The 20,269-nt window shown below is 41.6% G+C and overlaps 1 protein-coding gene across 2 annotated transcripts in view; it reads right to left on the bottom strand.

The window, feature by feature from the left end:
• Window positions 1-20,269, bottom strand: part of GNS (glucosamine (N-acetyl)-6-sulfatase) — a 258,138-nt gene that overhangs the window by 10,304 nt on the left and 227,565 nt on the right. For both annotated transcript variants that reach the window (XR_013607146.1, XM_078676222.1), the window contains exon 12: window positions 17,575-17,685. Coding sequence is in view for 1 of the 2 variants with exons in the window: in XM_078676222.1 (XP_078532348.1) it covers window positions 17,575-17,685 (111 nt within the window). In the remaining variant the exon portion in view is untranslated. The remainder of the gene's footprint in view (window positions 1-17,574; window positions 17,686-20,269) is intronic.

Consider the following 20,269-nt stretch of genomic DNA (forward strand, 5'->3'; position numbering starts at 1 on the left):
ACCCGGAATAAGGCCTTATCTGAACCGAAGATGGTGCCCATGATCGCTACGCAGTACTCGGCTCACTAAATAAATCGAGCAGCCCCTCGAGTATAAGAACATGCCACCTCTACCAGAGGTAGGAGAGGCAATATCATAGCGCGAGTCCGACACTGTGCCACTACCTCAGGTTCCTACCTCGCCGCTCCGATGAAGGCCGTTTCAGACCCTAAGATGGCGTCTACGATTGTTACGCTGCGCCCAGCTCACCAAACGATCAAGTGGCTCTCGTGAACATGATCTTGCAATGCGCCAGTCAGACGCTGTATATCCCGCTGCCACTCACAGCTCTGATCCCGCTAATCTGCCGCACACGGGTGAAGAGGCACTCAACTCATTTCACCTCAGATCCGATAATGAGGCCTGCTCGCACATATGACACCTTATGATCCTGAAACCAAGAGGACACCAGTAACTGCTATGCCACTTTCTGCTATTTGAAGGGACAAGCAGCTAGATATTCATCTGGCATTGTAAAAGGCTGTCGCTATCGTAATGCACTCCCCTGTTGCTGGAAAAAAACAGCACCTTCACAGTGTATCCTGCCGCTATCAGACATTCCTGTCCCACAAATTCATTGTACAATTGCAGATGGGCCCTTCCCTCAAACTCGTTTGGGGGCAGGCTGGTAGACAGGACATGTGTAAAGAAGAGGCAAGTTGTAACATTTGTGAGCCAATATATATTTTTGTGTGGAACAAAGCTACATGTGTACCCACTGAGCGGTGTTTAGGCGGCAAACAACACTGAGCTGCCCTGGTGTCCCAGGGGTGCTTCTACCATGAGGTCAGGAGTAGACATATTTGATCCATGCGCTGTCCTCCTGTCTTAAGTATCTTTGATAACGCTTCTTCAGCTGGGACCCTATGGTCTTTTTTTCTGACACTTTGTCTACATTGGGTGCTGGAGTGTACCCTCTCCGCAATTACATGTCTGAAATTGTTCCTTGTAGTTTACTTTCGTCATAGCCATTTAATCCCTGTTTAAAACATTTATTAACATGGGTGACACCAAAGATAAGGACAGAAGTTCCAAAGATAACAGAAACCTGGATAAAAGAGTTCCAAACAAGGCCCTCCATCACCTTACTCTCCAATAAAAGGGAAACAGGATCTTTCCAATAATATTGAAACCCTACATATTATTGCAACTCAGTTCAGAACACGACCTGACGTAATCAACAAAAGCTATGACGGAGAACCTGCAGGTCAAAATAGTGGGCTTAAGGCAATATGTTAAAGCCCTAGCCAATCATATGGAGGAGGTAGATTCTAGGATTAATAAGGTAGAAGACAGACAATCAGAACTCACTGATGAAAAGATAAGACATAATGTCATGAAAGATGAAAGAGAACTTTGTGATTTGGAAGATAGAAACGGGAGGGAATTTGAGAATTTTTGGCCAGCCAGAAAACCCAAAGCAGCGAAAAATCGACTGTGGCCTTTCTAGAATCCTGGCTACCATGTGTCCTGGAAATATTGTTTGAGAGAAGCGTTGAAATAGAAAGAGCCCACAGAATCCAAAACAAAGGCAACATCTGCTTCATCTACTAATCCAAAGCCACATATCTTCAGACCTGTAAGATATAAACACACAGAACTGATTCTGGACCGCATGAGACATATTCAAGTCATTGACTGGATGGGTCAGAAAGTGGGCATCTCCCAGGACTATGCCAAGCCTACGGTGTATCGTAGGAGGACATTTCTTGCATTACCTACCGATCTTAGGTCTATAAATATCACGTTTTCCTTTGTAGGCCCGGCAAGGATCACTCATGATTCACCCAGAGATCTTATGCCTTATTTGAAGAACTTGTTGGACTCCAGTATGATTCACCGATCCTTTTCGCCACTTTATTATTCTAATATCGATCCCACACTCTCCATTGCTACTAATGAAACTTGTAAAGTTTTCTTTTGGCCCAAATACTGTCAGTTACTCTTGTTTAGATAATTTAGATAGGTTATCAGCCATACACAAAGATGTAATGTATTTGTGGAAAATCATATAGTGTATCACACCATGGTCACTTCCTCCTTGGTGGAGATGTACTTTAATATAAGTTCCTCAACTTGTACAGGTTTTTGAGGTTCCTAATGCAGCCAGTTTCAGGGTCTGAACGTTTTACCTTTAATTCTAACTTTAGACAGGATCTCTGTTAGTCACTTATATGATAAATAGCCTCCTCTTTCCGAATGGGTATGATGTTTGGCTGTGCGTTCCTCTTGTATTTTAGCGTTTCCCTAATGTTCCTATTGCCATTTTGCCGCTTGGCTTCTCTCTTGGTCGTGTTCCTGGTTAGAGGCCTACACGGTCTCCTCTTCTCTTTTGGGGATGGGTCCAAAGAGTGTGGGAGGGGGCGGTCAGGGGTTTGCTTTTTGGAGAATATAATACGATACAATATGATGTGGTGATAAACGTCCCTTCCATGTCTTGTACTCTGTCTAACTTTTCTTCTTTGTTCTTTTCTCTACTCCCTCTTTATACATTCTTGGACGATCCTCCTCTGGTCGTACCATGGTGATTTGAAATTGCTCATCGACTGATGGCTCCTTCGTCGCTTAAAATCATTTCCCTTAACACAAAAGATCTCAATCATCCAATCGAAAGTAAGACCGTGCTAGGACTATTGTCGGAAACTAAAGGGTGACCTTATTTTCCTCCAGGATACGAGGGCTGGGCCTGTGGGGGCTCGTAGTATGCAACACACCTGGATCAGTAATAGTTTGTGCTCACCTGCACTCAACAAGAAACATGGGGTATTTACCCTGGTTTCAAAACAGGCCAGGTGCTCAACTGACATTTTAGCACATGATATGGGTAGATGGCTCCTATCTAATAGCACTAAAGAAGGTTTTTCTTTTGTTATTGTAAACATTTATGCCCCGATGACAGATGATCCCTCATTCTGATCTTCTCTGAATAATGCGCTACACAAGCTTCCCAAGGGTAGTAGAATCATTCTAGTGGGAGATTTTAATCTTCAATAGAACACTACTCTGGATTGACTCTAAGCATGCCCCTCCAGACCAAATCACTCTCATAGACAGCTACATACTTTATCTGAGGTCAAAGAACTAGTTGATGTCTGGAGACTACACAATCCAAAGTGTAGCCATGTCACCTTTTATTCACACACCCTCAATACCCCGTCTAGAATGGAATATTTTTTTATAAGCAAAAATTTGGTCAACTCACCCCTGACTCCACTATTGAACCGATCCCCATTTCGGAACACGCATGTATTACACTAACCATGAATCTATTGATCCAACAGCCTAAATCCTGCTCATGGAGATTAAATGACTATATACTTTCCGATCAAGATTCTAAAGTCCAAATTGCCTGCTCTTGATCCCACTTTCAAGAGAATAAAACTAGGTGTATGGATAATAAAACGATTTGGCATGCTATGAAAGCGACTATCAGTGGGGAGATGATTGGCATTATAGCCACTAAAATAAAGGCTAAATCTTTTAGAGAAACAGATTGCCAACTTGGCAAAAGACAGGAAACTATCCCTAGATCACTTAATTACGTCCAACATTATAACAACTTAAACATGAATACAATAAAATCTTAAGCAAAGGGCTCCCGCTTGGTATTCCAAAGCTAAAGTCAAAATCTCCTGGAACGTAATAAAGTGAGCAAACTTCTTGTGCCAACTCTTATGGATGCAAAAGAATCAATGAATATCCCAGCCATTAAAGATGGCAATGGTCTGAAACAAACATACCAATCGAAAATAGTGGGCGCTTTCCAGGCTTTTTATACAGAGTTTTATAAACGCCCCCCTTCTAAAATGAAAAAAATTACAGTATTGAGGCGTGTAGAGCTTTTCTGGACTCTCTCCAGCTTCCTAATCTTGCAGACAAAGACGTAGAAGTTCTTACCAAACCAATTACAAAGGATGAGATTAATAAAGCTATTAACTCTCTTAAAACGACAAATGCCCTGGCACCGGATGGCCTCCATTTAACAGAGCTTACAAAACATACTATTACCCCACTTGTCTGATCTGTTGAAACATGATGCGAAATCTCAGGATCTATCTTGGAGGCTCATATAGTTGTGATACCAAAAGAGGGTAAAGACCTGTTAGAAATGAAGAATTTCCGCTCTGTATCCTTACTCAACACAGACTACAAAGTATATACTAAACTTCTGGCTCTCAGATTAGAAAAGGTTCTTCCCTCTCTTATTCATCCTTCACAGACTGGATTTGTAAAAGGGAGACTGGCAGCAGACAATATCAGAAATTTCTGTCACGTGATCGAGAAAACTAAACAGCTTTCTTCTCCCACAATGGCTATGGCCTTCGATGCGGAAAAGGCCTTTGATAAGGTCTCTTGGACATTCCTTAGGGCAGCACTGGAGAAATGTAACCAGGTTAACCGTTTCATACGAATGGCTTTGGTAGTCTACCCAAATCATTGGGGTGCATAACGCTTAGCGGTCAATTATCGGATACATTTTGTCTGTTGCAAGGTGGCCCTTTGTCCCCTTCCTTTTTCTGCTCTCAATTGAACCGTTCCTACACTGCATTAGGATTAATGAAAAAGTAAAGAGCATCCCTTTTAAACATTGACAGCTTATTCTGGCTTTGTTTTAATCTTCTCAAATGAAGCGGACACAGCTTCTGTCTCAGGATCCTCTTTAAACAAAGAAAAAAATAGAAATTTCACCCTTAAATATGCTATGTCTACCACCCATAGCCATGAAAACTAACTTAAAATGGCAGCCGGTCATGTCAAAATATTTTTGTCTTGAATTTGCAGACTCAGTAGAAGCCACAAGGGTCCATATAGAGGAAACTTTATTGTCCAAAAACAAAAAATGTAGTGAGAAATGGTCCTCTAAATTTAACAGTGGTGAGGCTGTGTCGAAACAGTGAAAATGATGCTTGCTCCGCAAATTAACTTTTTCTTAAGTATGTTTCCAGTCAGCCTCTCCACATCTGTTCATAATAAAGTCAATGCAATATTATCATCTTTTATATGGAAAAATAAGAGAACAAGGATATTGTTGCAGAAACTTCAATCAAATAAATTTACGGGTGGCCTGAACCTCCCCAATTTTAACAACGATCAAATAACATTTCTGGCTCGACAAACCACATGGTGGTTTCACCCGAAAATTACCAATCGTCCGGCATGGGTCTATATGGAATCCGATCTTTTAAGCACTCTTTTTCTTATCAGAAACCCTGACAGTTGAAACAGCTTCGAGTTCCTCACTCCTTTAAACAATCAGTTCTGGCTATAAATTATCTGGACAGGTGTTTTCTTCATAACATAAAGAGTTCAGAACTTGCCTCTCTATGGTTTAACAGTGCCATAAGACTAGATCCTATCTTATCCTTCTGGAAGGAGTTGTCTTTCATTTGTAGTCTCTATGTTACGGACATTGTTCAGCCTGATAATCCTATCTCCTGTGCTATGTTAAATTAAAGATTCAGTCTGCAACCATATGATTTCAATACATTTTAATATTAAAAGTCGCTTTACGGGACATCAAACACCCCCCAATCCAGCAGACTACATACATTTTCTTGGGAAATTGTTATTCAAGACTTCCACCGATTCAATATTATACAGAACTTAATCAAAAAATTAGAGGTATGGTAGGACTTCTGTTCCAGATATAATATTGACCCCATCTCCTCAATATCTTGGATAAAATATGGGATTCCCCTTTGCATCACAAAATATCCTCCCTGATACTACAATGCAAGTTTTGGACAGTCTATAGGTCTTACTGGACCCCTGAGAGAATACACAAACAAGGGCTTTCACCATCAGCTGTATGCTGGCACTGGGATCACCCTTCAGATGACCTTGACCACTTACCATTCTACTGTAAACATGCATGGTCTCTATGGAAGGAGTTTTGAGACCACACTGAATACAATTTTTAACATCACAGTCTCCGTAAACTCTTTAATAGTTACACTAGGGATACAAGCAAGCTCCGCCAGCTCTTTGTTAAATCTCTTTCTTATCGGGCTGCTTCATGCTCAATATAGGCATAAAGACCACCCTCTCCAACTAGTAAAACTACAATAACATTTCATATCCTACATGGCGAGCCTAGGTATGTTTTATTAAAAGTAAGGACAATAAGCTACACAATAATGCCTTCAACAACAAAACATCACGTTTGCTGTGGTCGAAACTAGACCTGTAGTTTCAAAAGATCAACCCCACCTGAGCTATGACTGCTCTTGATTGCATTGCTTATATACCATTTTGCAATTCCTTGTCTTGGAACTCCTCCCTCCTCCGCTTTCTATCCCTCCCTACTCTCTAGCTTTCTCTTTCATGTTTCTTCCTCTCTTCCTTACTCTGCTGTAAGGGACCTAACATATACTTATATATTTAATTGCTAGAGCTTTGATTTGATGTAGCTAACTCGCGGTATGTGCCAATATTACTGTATTGTATGCTGATGATTTTTCTCCCCCAATAATAGTTGTAGAAAAAAAAGGGCAGAATAGCACTCATTAAAATGATTATCCTACTTGGTTCTCCCTTCTCGTACTGCTAATAGTTTGCTCTTACTTTAACAGATTCTTACATTTGTTGCCATGGTACTGTGTTTTTTTCTAGGTTGCGTTCAATGTAAACCGTACGTCATTGTTGTTCTGTGTAATCCGTTCACATACCTTTCGGTGTACAGTGCTATATAAAACTGTAAATAAATAAAATATTTTACCAAGATTTTCAAATGTGCCATTGATGCTATCCAAGTAGTTCTTCACAGACCTGAACTCCATTATTAAAGATTTAATATGGAACAGAAAACACCACAAAGTGGTGCTCCATAGACTACAGCTCCCTACAGACGAAGGAGAACTCATTGTGCTAGACTTGGAACTGTATTACACAGCGGCACAAATGGAGTGGAAGACCAGATGAAGAGCAGGAGAAGCTTCTCACAAGGCCAAATACTTAGCACCACACTTTAACACCAACAGTCTGGTAGCGTTGTTACTAGAGAAGAAGGGCCCTAGATCCAAACTTGTGAGACAGGTTATGGTGATTAAATGCTGGAAACAATACCAACAACGGATGTAGGCACTAACTGTGTGCTATAAAGGAATACCGGTACAGGGGCTTCTGAGACTGCAAAAGGCGGAATGGAAGCGAATCACAGATATTTGGTCCACTGCTGGTATAGAACACCAGAGAGAACTCTGTGATGGGGGCATCCTCAGACCATTTCAAGTGGTGGTGGAAGCCATCTACATTAATGGGTAAATTTTTAAGATATGAAAAGGTAATAGCAGAAATATAGAAAACTTGGAAAGAAGGCACTACTCTGCACATCAAGTGATGCCGGATATACTCACAATGGGAAAAGGGAAGAAAGCAGTGGCACACATTTATAGGGAACCGTCAAAGGGGCTGAAATAATCACATGACCCATGACATGAGATCGCATGATGATAATCCAATATTGGGTTAGGATTACTGGTGTTACTAGTAGAGAGAGCTTCCTAAAACAAGAGGTGTGCCTGCTAGGTCTAATGTCTACACCCAAGAACAGAAAAAGAGGAGCCAGATTTATTGAGTTAATGCTAATACTGGCAAGAAAAAACAATGCAATAAATTGGAAAGCCACCTCTTCACCCAGCATAAGGAAATGGAAACAACAGGTGAAGTACTAGGCCAATAGGAGGGCCAGTCCAACATATGGAACATCAAAGAGGGACTAAAAAGGTGGATGTAACACAGGTTTGGGACGAACTGACACAAAAATGTATCAACAAAGCAAACAATGACAGACTGTTCCTGAGCAAAAAACCCTATCTCTGATATGGAGGACACCCTACCGATCTCCCCTACATTAGGAAGTCCTACACCACAATCATCACCAATTAGAGATCATGACAAATCTTCACACAATATTAGGAAAATGAACGCAAGGCATATTGAGGGTAAAGAAAGGACATGCTCTACCAAAGGTTTGCCCAGAACAAGGCCCATGGCGGAGGGACATTGTAGACCCTAACAATATATTTTCTCCTTTGTATTTGTTCTAAAAGTTTATGTTATACAAAAGAAAAGACATGTTAATGGAATCTGCAATAAACATATGAGAACACAATCGATCAACGTAAATGTTATTAGGCGACAAAAATAAAAAGATACAATAACGTTTAATGCAACAGAAAGGATTTTCAAATAAAAACGGTACTACAAAGCTGAACATAACAATAAAATAAACACAATAAAAACCTGTTGAAAAACTTATTTTACAAAAAACTTCAAAAAATACCCTCTTAAAGTTTAGAGCAGACAGCTCATTTGTGATAAGGAATTTTAGGTACACCATGGCATGGAGTAGGAAACATCAAAAGTAAATAGTTTAATAATATCAAAATGCATCTAATCATCATCTGTACCAATTTTAAATAGATTAAACTGTTTATAAATGTGCCATGACGCAAAAGTGATGTTTTCGCTCCTTATAAAAATGAGTGAGCTTGTTTGCCCATTAAAGTAAAAGTAACTTTAAAATACGGTCCTCTTACTTCTAGGAGACATCCCCCACCCCTCAAATCCATTAGTTTCAACCTTTACTGTAATTCAGAGTAATATAGCCTGTAATATATCACAACTCCTCCCACAAGGAGTTTTATTTATATGTCCCCTTTCAATTATCTTCCCTTTAATAGTCTCCTTCTGCCTCTTCATTTCATTCATGTGTCAAACTGTATGAACATGGATTTTTTGAGAAGTGGAAGCCAACGCCACTGAAGGCATTTATAAACAGAAACGTAGCATTGTCAGATGCAATTTAGCAGTTATCACAGATTATAGCTTAAAATGTATTAAAGTTAAAAGGTGTAGGTCACAGGGCAGCGTGGAAAGTTAATATTTCCAAAGTGAATCGAGCCAGTATACACCAGATTAATTATACTCAAAGCTTGACTAATCCACAGCACATGTATTTAGCTACTTCAATTCTCAGGCAAGGATTTACACTTGGTCTCCGACAGTTGTAATAATCATGAGGCTTTCAAGGACTTAAAGCCACATTCTGCGTCCGAAGCGTCCAATATCAGAGGATTTGCATCCCATATTAATAAAATAATGCTTTTTTTCTAAACACAGATTCCTCACCTTAGAATATTCCCCAGGCATCATACTAGTTCCAGAAAATCCAGAGCAGTATCTCTGCGTGCCAGTAAGTGCCATCAGATGGCTGTGTGTGGAAGGGATCTCACAGTGCCCATATAAGCACCATCCCGGCGCGCTGACATCTGTTTGTTTCATTACTATTTTCGGGCCAAAACGCAAAGTCACATAATAACCAATGTTCGACCAGTGTGCAGTGTCTAATGGGATCTGAAGGGGGAAGTGCACTGTTGGCAGAGCAGGGAGGATGGGAGGGCCAATGAGGAATCTGTGGTTAGAAAGAGTCTCTACCAGAAAGTGTTACCGAATACAAGTTAAGTTATTCTTCTGATACAGACTTCTAACTGCATATTTATCGCCTTAGAATAAATACCCAAGCAATACCTCTCCAGAGGTGGGTCTACGAACTGGCTCAAACTAGAAAATTTTGTAGGACCAAATGGGCAAAATGCCCAACTGTACAAGGAGTATTGCTTTGTGAATGTGTGGAGTGACGCCCTCAAAGTGGTTTGACTGATGTCCAGGGCAGGTACACTGCATGCCAAGGCAGTAGTAGTTACCTTGGCCCTGGTGTAATGGGCCCGCAAGTTTTCAGAAGGCTGCTTCATTGCGAATGTGTAGTAGATCTTAATGCACAGTACACTCCATGAAAAGATGGTCCGCTTCTGCACAGCCTTGCCCTTTTTTGCTCCAGCAGACCCGATGAAGAGCTGATCGTCCACTCAATGGTCTTTGGTGTGATCAATGTAGAATGAGAGAGCTCTCTCCAGGTCCAGGTGATAGAATCTCTCCTGCTCCGTGGAAGGATGAGGTGGAGCGCAAAACGTAGGCAGAGTGATGCTCTAACCGCGATGAAATGGGGCGACAACCTTCGTCAGGAAAACGGCACACATCCAAAGAACCAGTTTGTCAGTGAAAAAGCAGGTGTACGGAGGATGACCCGAAAGATCTTAAAGCTCGCTGACCCTCCCAGCTGATGTAATGGCAACTAGAAAAAACGTTTTGATGGTCAAGAGCTGCAGAGAATACATGTGTAGGGGCTCGAAGGCAGAATGCATGAGAGATGTGATGACCAGATTGAGGTCCCATTGAGGCATTATGAAAGGGGTAGGAGAGAACAAGTGTTGGAAACCTGTTACTTGCAACACCACATGGCAGTGGTGTTGTTCGTGAACACCTGAACCAGCCTTTGCTTGATGGACAGTAGGAAGGTTTTCAATGCCAAGTGGATTACTCTCAGCTCCAGATGATTTATGTGGAGCTGAGATTCCTCTGGAGACTAGATTCCTCAGTCCTCCACTTCTCCCACGTAGCCGTCTCAACCCAGAAGTCACCACTGTCAGCTCTGAGTGGGAAAAAGAGAGGGGCTTGCCATGGGCCTAATTATGGTCCATCTGTCTCCACTGCAGATCTTTTGCAGTCTCCTAAACTTGAACCAGGTCAGAGACATTCCCTTAGTTCTGCACCAACTGGGATTTCAGATCCCACTCCGAAGCCTGTATATGCCATCTGCTGTGCTTAACCAGCAGAATGCAGGAGGTAATCAGGTTCAGTAGTCTCAGAGTCAGTCTCACTGAAATGTAGGACTGAGGATGAAACATTGGGATCATAGCACGAATATCCTGGACTCTCCGCTGTGGAACATAGGTGTGGAACTGTACTATATCCATAATTAATATGATGAAAGGGAGCGTCTGAGAAGGAATCATGTGTGACTTCAGCATGTTGATAGTGTACACCAGCGAGTGCAAAGCGTTTGCCGTAGTCTGGAGTGGGTAACATCAGTCTGGGATGAGCCCACCTTCAACAGCCAGTAGTTGAAGTAGGGAAAGACTGGGAACTCTGTACTATGAAGATGATCTGAAACTACTACTGTTACATTCGTGAGCACCCAGTAGGCACAGGTGAGGCTGAAGGGGAGCACAGTGCTATGGAAAGGATTGTGGCCCACTGTGAAGCACAGGTAATGCCAGTGGGCTTGCAGGACGGTTATATGGAAATAAGCAATCTGCAAGTCCAAAGCTATCATCTAGTCTCCATGATCCAAGGCAGACAGGATCTGAGCCAAGGTGAGTATCTTGGATTTCTCTTTCCGTAGACGGCATTGAGAGGGCACAGATCTAGTTTAGGACGGAATCCTCCTTTCTTTTTCAGCACCAGAAAGTAGCAGTAATAGCAACCACGTCCTACTTCTGGCGCAGGCACCCTTTCGGCAATAGAGCCTACACGTCCTGATGGAGCAAGTAGAGAAACTCCTCCATCTGCTGTGAGAGGGGTTTTTATAAATGGAAGGGCATAAACCCTCTGAACAATTTGAGCTCCCACTTGTCAGAGGTTGTGTTGCTTCATTGGGGCAGGTGGTGCCAGATCCTGCTGCCAACAGGGCGACTGTGATGGGTAGAAGGATCGCTAAAGTTGCTTAAAGGCTGCAGCAGGGGGAGGAGAAGGGACTGGATGACATGCTGGGCATGACTTCCACATCCTTTTTGGGATCCGTGACCCCTTCCAAGAAAAGGCTGGGTAGCCTGCTGGGAGGCAAGGCTGATATTGCAGACGCCCACAAGTGCCCCATACCAGTTCATCCATAGTAAACTGCCAATGGACTCTGGGTTCAGATACGTTGCGGCGATGCTTTGGCATTTTGCATTTTCAGGAGTGGCGAAAGGGATTTGCGGGTGGAGGTCCCACTTGGGGACTTGTTGATACGTCCTGCTATGCGAGTCTGCAAAATCGTTGTCCTCTCCCAGGATGGGTTCCTACAAGCGAGGTATCGGTGGTGATGATCACCTGTAAAAGGCCTGCAGAGCAACAGGTTGTGGTCGTTACACCACAGGACAGAATACTGGTCCCTGTTTGTTACCAACACTAGATCCTCCCAATGCCATTCTTGTTGTGCCCATTGCCGTCAGAGGCACTCTTGTAATGGGCACATATATAACATGGCATTTGGATCAATAATTATGCAGAAATCCATCATTCCTAACAGTTTAATTACAGTACGGACTATGATGGGATGGTGTGTCTTGAAAAGAGCCAGCAGCTGTTGGAATCCCAACATCCTATGTGGTTGGGGTATGCTTTGCCTGTTTCCACATACAGAATGGAACTAAACAAGGGCTGAAATTGTTATGGTTGAAGAAGCAACTTTTTTGCCCCGATGGTGAAACCTAGACTGTGAAATAGAGAAATCGCTAGCTGAGTGTGTGCTAGGCATTTCTGTTTGCTGCTGCTCTTTATCAGGCAGTGATTAAAATATGGGAACTTTGTAAACTCTCTTGGAGGTGTAGTAATTCCGATGGGCAACACCTTGAATTGCCAATGTTTCCCACTTACCACAAAGTAATGGCAGTGGTTGTGAGCTGGGAGTATAGGAATGTGAAAGAATGTGTCTTTCAGATCCATCACTAAGTTGCCTCGGTGTAGCAGCGGGATGACCTATTGTAAGGTGAACGTGTTCGGAGGAGATGAGCCTGTTCAATGGTTTGTGGTTAAGAATCGATTGGAGTGAATTATTCTTTCTGGTGGTGAGAAAATATATGCAGTACACCCCTGCCCACTGCTGCATTACAGGTGCCTTTGCTAGGGTTGCTTGCACCTCTTCCTCCAGAAGATGAAGGTGGTCTGAACTCAGTACAGGATGGTGTGATGTTTATAGGGGCTGTGCAAAATTCAAGGCAATGCCCTTCCCACACAATGGAGAGGATCCAGTGTGAAAGGAAGAGCCTTTGTCTTCCCCCCAACAGGAATAGAGCGATCAAGGGAAGAAGAAATCACAGTTTGGCGCAGGGGAGGCTCATGCGGTGCCACCTCAACGTGTTCATCGCCCATTTACTCTATAGGCCCCCCTTTAAAAGAATTTAGGCTGTGAAGATTACTGAAAGGGCTGTTTGTACTGCTGATAGGTGGGTCTCTGCCCCACTCCCCCTTGCCTTTTACAGACCCTAATACGCTGCTTGCAAAAAGCAGGCTGAAAGACTGTAGGGTGCCCACAGACTTGGCTATGCCTCATTCTTTTTGATTTTCTCAAACATCCGGTCGACCTGAGGGCCGAACTGATGCTCACCATCAAAAGTACTTTCAAGAGGTGCTGTTGCATCTCAGGCGTTAATCCTGAGACCCTAAGCCAGGCGTGCCTACAAAAGAGGACACTTTTATTGATCCCTGTAGCTGCTGTGTCTGAAGCATCAAGTGCACATCAAATTTTAGCACTGCGAATTATTTTACCCTCTGCTACGAGCTCTAGTCCTCTTTTACAGGGAGCCTCATGTAGGTGCTTTATAAGTTCTGCTATATCTTCCCAGTGGTAACAAAGGGGCACACTGAGTTGGAAATTTGTCAGTTTGTGGCTGCCACAATTGCTATCCGCTTCCTTGCAGCATCAATCTTTTTGGACTCTACATCTAGGAGAGGAGTATCCCCTGTGACCTGTGCATTAGCCATCTTACAGCAGTGCACACCTCCAAGGGAATCTGGGACAATGTGCCCACAAATATAAGCCAGATCTTCCAGGGAAGGTGTCACTGGTGGACTTTAACATCAGTATCATCATGGAAGATAGCTAACGGATCACTTGGTCGTGGACAAAATTGCCATGAGGAAGTTGTCCTCATCCTCCAAACTATGGAGCTTGACGTGATAGTACTGGGTAACCTGCTGTATTACTGCATGATGCGCAGTAGTATAATTTGTCGGGGATGGGTTAACAGTGTATGGGTTGAGATCAGGCTCATCCTATAGGTTCACTATATAATCCTCCCAGGGATCATCTCCCTCCTGAGGCTTAAAGGGTTCCTCATATAAGTACTGTGGGTAGTGAGGACTACCTTGGTTGGAGTCAGTATCCGGTGCTTCAGGTGGAGAGCAGTGTGGAGTCAAAGGACATGGTCAGAAGGAGGTATGGAGGGCAGTGGTGGGAAGGCTGTATGGCTAGTAGCCACCTGCTTACCATTTTGTATCTTGATGGTGCAAAAGATGGGTACTGAGGGTCTTCCTTGAAGACCAGAGTCTCTTCTTAGGAATTGGGATGAGTCCTGTAGTCGAAGGTCTAGCCAGCATTTTGCAGGTGTCCAGGTGACTAAAAAGTTTCTTTTGTTTTCCGTCCATTATCTCTGCCAGATTTTTAAAGATTGACCTTTGTGTTGGTGGGACTTTCGGTGCCTCTTGGTGGATCTTGGGGGTCTACTTCGGCTCCAAGTGGGTTTTGTCACCAACTTGGGGTCCAGCTTGTGGTGGCTTTGATGCAGAGTGAGGTTTTTCTGTGCCTGGGCGCTGACCGAGTAGAATGAGGTTTGGTGCCCTTGGGTGGGGCTTTGATCTGCATCGAACCAAATGCTGGAGTCTAGCGTGTACTAGCTGGATGTACAGGTCCCAATGGTTTAGACCGTTTTTGGCTCAGCACTGGGCTTAATGCCCAACTCTCAAGAAGAAGGAATTCTGCATCAGCAGTGGATAATTTAGAGTGTGTAACTCCTGCTTTGGGCCCGAGCACGTGCTGGTTTGAGGAACTTGACCTTCTCCTCAACGTCAGAGGTCTTGGCCAGCAGGGCCTCTGGGCCTTCTTTCATCTAGCCCTGATAAATGCATGAAGGGTCAGCCTCTTGCTTCTTGGTGCAGGGGATCACTTCAGCTATAAAATTGTCTTGTGATATTCCCACCTTCATTCCCTCCGGTATCTGAATGCCTTTTTTCAGCAGAAGGCAAGGTAGTCTTCGCAGGATGTCTCTGCCTGTTCTGAAAAGAGACAGAGGTGTAGATCCTGTGTCAGTCGGCCCAGTGGTGTTTCATGTTGCAATTAGGACAGAAATGGGATCCATAAGGTAATTCTACGCGCATTCTCGAGGAAAACGTCAATCAACATCAAAGGAGGAGGCATCTCGAAGCTGCAATACATCAAGGGATGACTGGCTTCAAAAGTCACTTCAAAAGCCCGCTCGGCATGAATGGAAGCTTTCTCAATGCCGTATCACTGTTTTCATCACAGGTGTGGAAGAGGGAGTGGCAGAACCCAAAATGGAACTGAGAAAAAATAATGCAGTGAGTATTATGCTTTGACTTCTGAGCAGTGCTTCCCAACGTCCGAGACAGATGGTAGAAGAAAACAATCAGAGATGGAATGTGTGTGTGTTGGTGCATTCTGGATTATGGGAGGAGTCGTATCGGGTCTTGTGACTAACTTCTAAGAAGTAAAACAAGTTGCAAACGTCAGGGGCAAACATTAGATGGCAGGAGTATGCAGAGCATGCGTATTTCCAGCCACATATGCTATGAATACATGGTTTCATGTTAAGAAATTTGGCAAAACTGGAAGTGTCAGCTTGACACTTTACAATTTCCGGATGCTTTATTTCATCAAGATTAATTCTGCCAGTTAAAGTTGTGTAAACAAGGGCTCCTATTACTGGGAAGACTGCTTATTAAATATTTGTTGTATAGAAAACTATTTTAATATATACAGTTCTTTTTAAAACCATTGCATAAGGTGGACAGATCAACACATTTTGCACTACTTATGTCCAAAAGGAGTATGAGGCAAGTGACTAAATAGCTTTGAAAGAAATAAGTTACTTACCTGAATTGCAACTCTTCTTTGTTGGTATCTATCATAGGTTCTCACACTTGAATAGTTTCCACTTGTCGAGAATGGAGTCCAACTATATCTTTAACATAGCAGGATAAGACTTTTAAATACCTGGAATGCTTAAATAACAAGTTACTTACCTTCTATAATGCCGGATCCAGGCTGACGCCTGTAGACTTTTCTAAGGTGAGGAATCTGCGGTTAAACGTCTCAATCAGACACGGTGCACTTTAGTGGCACAATCACCTCACTGAAAAAGACCCAAACATCGTCCACCAGTCTTTATACTTTCTAATGCATGTCATGCATAAAGAGCTTCCTCTCGGAGATCTGCCCTATACCTTCAAAAGCTTTCTTTCTGCTGCTTTCCTGGGTTAATCCATATCCTTTGGGCACTCTCTTCTTGGAAGCTAATATCTTGATGACGGGTAATGATTCACTCATATTAATCTATGAATGTTGCAATGCTGGGGAACGTACATTCCTATAATTTCCTAAACATGACTTTTGTAAGTGGTGATCCCATATATGTTGCATTTCAACGCTCAATCTTCTTGTATTCCCCAAGAAATCCACACCTTTTAGTGGAAGGAAACGTGAGACAGACACATACAGAGCATGTAAAACGCTCAATAACAGTTCAATACAATAGACACACACCTCACAGATGCATTTTACTTGACTTTTCATAGGTTAATCATGCACACAACGTGCATTCAAACATTTTAACTTTTACAGGCTGACGTCAACTTTAAACGTGGAGAATAATGATTTTGCTCTATTAAGTTTGTCCATAGATATCTGAAAACAAGACATCTGGAATGCAAACCCAAGGTTCACCGTCTTTATACCTTTCTACATGTGGTGTTCCATTAAGCAATTAGTTATAATTTCTTTGTAAACTGCTTATATTTTTGATCTGCAATTTGATGCTTTCCGACACTTACGTGAAGGACCTTAAAAATTCTTTAACAACTGTGATTGTCTCACTGTACATTAATCTACATGGAAATGGCTGAAGTTCAATGGTGTATTTTTTCTTTCACTTGTCATAGCATGATAGTGTTCAAGTATTTCCATTTTGTGAAGAGGGACAATTTTAAGGCAAATGTAATGAAGTTTATTGGAATACCTTAAGGGACTGTTTCACCAATGATCTTTTTGTACTATTTATTTTTTAATAAAAATGTTTTAAAAAATACAGTGGTGTGATCGTCATGCAGTTTTACAATTCTAGTATTTTAAAGTTAAAGCAGTGTAGCAACTGATGAATTCCAAATCTAAACCATTTTCCATCCTCGCTGTGTGCCAATGGAATAATGTGTGGATTAGCTCATACAGGACAACTACCAAATCTACTGTAGCAATGGAATAATAAAAATAATTGGTTGGGGTATCATGCCAAAACATCCAGGGAACCATGTGCAGTCTACCGGATAGAAAGGAACGCCAAATGGTTATTTAAATCGGATGCTTTTTGCATTAGGCTTAGCTAACCATGTTACGAGAGGTAACATGGAGAGCTACATTGATGTATGACAATGTGTATGTGTAGATTGGATGAGCCTAACCTCCTCAAAACATCTAAATGGACTCATACATGTTGATATAGTAGCACAGACGGATAGTTAGTCTGTTGCAGAACATTGTGTACTGCTTCCAATATTAGCACAGCTCACTAAGCCTTTTATTCTCCTGATATTGATATAATGAGTACCACTGAGCTGGGCAATAGTAAGATCAGACATTTACAGTTTGTGGCAGCAAGCGCTAAATCTGCATAACATGTTATTAAAGGTAACTGTTCATACCTCTGCATCATCAAACTCACAATACTGGAGATCAACCAAGGCACCAACAGTCCGTACGCAGGCATAAGTGTTGTTATAGGAATCTTCACAAACACAGTCTGGGAAGCAAACCTGCAATATCAAACGTGAGAAGGTCACTGTCTGGAAAACATTATACATGGCACTAAACGGATAAACACCGAAAGTTCAACACACGCATGCTTTTAAACTAACCAAATTAGCTCTAGAGCAAATTTGCTACTCTGCTTATTCTATTTATTGAAATGTCAAATAAAAAATTATATTTTAACAAGATAGTATGCTCATTCAGTGACGTCCAAGTTAACAAGCAGTGGAATAGTACGTTTCAAAGCACTTCATAGGCACTTTCTTCCCAAGTAAACATATTTTCAGTAAAGACATACTTCCTGCAGATATTAACACTATGAAGTTAATTTGAATGGCAGTTAATCCTTCAAGATTGTAGCCGAGTGTAAAAATATAAAGAACAAGTTTACAGAATTTTCAGTGCTAAATTTTGCACACAAGGAATATTTTAAGGGACATGGTCTGAGGTAATTCGAAACTCGTAGACCATTAAATCACATTCTTTGGCGCATATATTCAAATATGTCTGAAATGCATTTTCTCCAAACACTATTTTGAGTTGTTTTCCTTCAAATGACAAACAAAACACACTTGGGTGTCTTCAAACACTAATATATCTGAATCCCCAATGCCACTGGAAAGTTTTTTGTAATAATATAGCCTTAAGGCCAATGGTTTCATTCAACATTAGGACTTATTCCAATAAATGCTTGGGTGAGAAGCTGTGGCTATGTATCAAACGGTATTAAAAGAGAGTCATACATTATGAAAGAAGAAACCATTTTATTTATTTATTTATTTTAAGAGTTTTCTATAGCGCGAACAAGACCCTTAGGTATCAGAGCGCTTTACATTAAATGTGGTAGTTATAGACATTAGGTAGACATTGTACAGTAAACGTTATCCAGTAAAAATATATACAGGGTGTGATACAGTCTGAACTTATACCTTAATAGTCATACAGAAAATATATACCAGATGTGATATATATTTGATTCTGGTTGAAATATCCAAGTGTCTATTATTTGTGTAGCTTTTTGTTTTCAATCCTTTTTCAAGTGTCCTATAGACCAAGGCCTAGCCTATGGAAGGAACTTAATTATTAAAGTTTGTAGATTTTTTCAATATTAAGAGGTAGGTATATAAAGTAGTAATAGATAGACGTTATACATTAGACGTTATATAGTAAAAATATATACATGGTATGACACAGTTTTCACTTTTTATACAGAAAATATATATAAGATGTGATATATAATTGAGTCTGGCTAAAAAATCCCCAGTGTCTATCACTTGTGTAGCTTTTTGTTTTCAATCCTTTTGCAAGTGTCCTATTGACCAGGGCCCAGCCTATGAAAGGAATTTATTTATTAGGAAGTTCTTTGTTTCCCTCTTAAAGGATGTAGTGTCTGGAATTTTTCTTATGCTCGGCCGAAGTGAATTCCAGATCCTTGGTGCTGCTCCTGAGAAGGCTCTATCGTATGTTTTCTTCTTCTTGAAGATGGCTGGTCTCAGCACCAGCTCCTTTGTACTCCTGGCCGGTCTGTTTCCTCCGGATATTTTAATTTTCTGAGCCAGGTACTTAGGTGTGTTGTGGTGTATCGCTTTGTGGGTTATGCATGCCATTTTTAACTGGATTCTGGCTTCGTAAGGTAGCCAGTTTAATGCTTTCAAATGCGGTGATATGTGGTCAAATTTTCTCGATCCGGATATCAGTCTTGCCGCTGCGTTGAGACATGCCTTTAGAGGTGCTGTTGATATTTTTGGGAGCCCTGCTAGCGTTGTACATCCATATTCAATCCTTGAGATGACTAGTGATTGTACTGCCAGTTTGAGATCCGGCTTGGATATGAATGGTTTCATTTTTCTAATGTAGTTCAGGTGAAAGCGTGCGCTTTTTGCCATAGCTTTGATGTGAGCTTTCATGTTTAGGTTCTCATCAAGCGTGATTCCTAATGATTTCGCTGAACCTACTAGTGTAGGGGTACAGTTTAACGCTGTTATCATATTGCACCATTCTTTCCCTTCTGTTTGTTTCTTTGGTGGTGTAATTAGTAAGAATTCAGTTTTTTGTGCATTTAGTTTCAAATGATTGTCAGCTAGCCATTGTAATGATATTTTTAAGGCTTCATTCATTCTCTTGACGTCCTCCATGGATGTTATCTTGATGTAAATCTGTGTATCATCCGCATACATGTGATAGGATATTTTTGAATTTTGAAGGATTTCTGTGAGAGGTTCAATGTAAAGGTTAAATAGTGATGGAGATAACGTAGAGCCTTGAGGGACTCCAATTGAGTTAGGGCTTGATGTTGAGAGTGATTGATTGACCAAAAATCTTTGCGTTCTATTCTGAAGGAATGATTCGAACCATTTTAGCACATTTCCTGACAAACCCATCCTGTCATGGAGCCTGTTCAATAATTTCTCGTGATTTACCGTATCAAATGCTGAAGATAAGTCTAGGAGGATAAGGAGACATGTCTGGTTAAGGTCTAATGCCTGTAGCGCATCATCGACAATATGAAGGATCGCTGTCTCTGTGCTGTGTCCTGTTCTGAATCCTGACTGACAATCGTCTAGTAGCGAGAAGTTAGTGATGTGTTGG

This window comes from Lissotriton helveticus, chromosome 1_1, assembly GCF_964261635.1.
Source record: "Lissotriton helveticus chromosome 1_1, aLisHel1.1, whole genome shotgun sequence".
Classification (NCBI taxonomy): domain Eukaryota; kingdom Metazoa; phylum Chordata; class Amphibia; order Caudata; family Salamandridae; genus Lissotriton; species Lissotriton helveticus.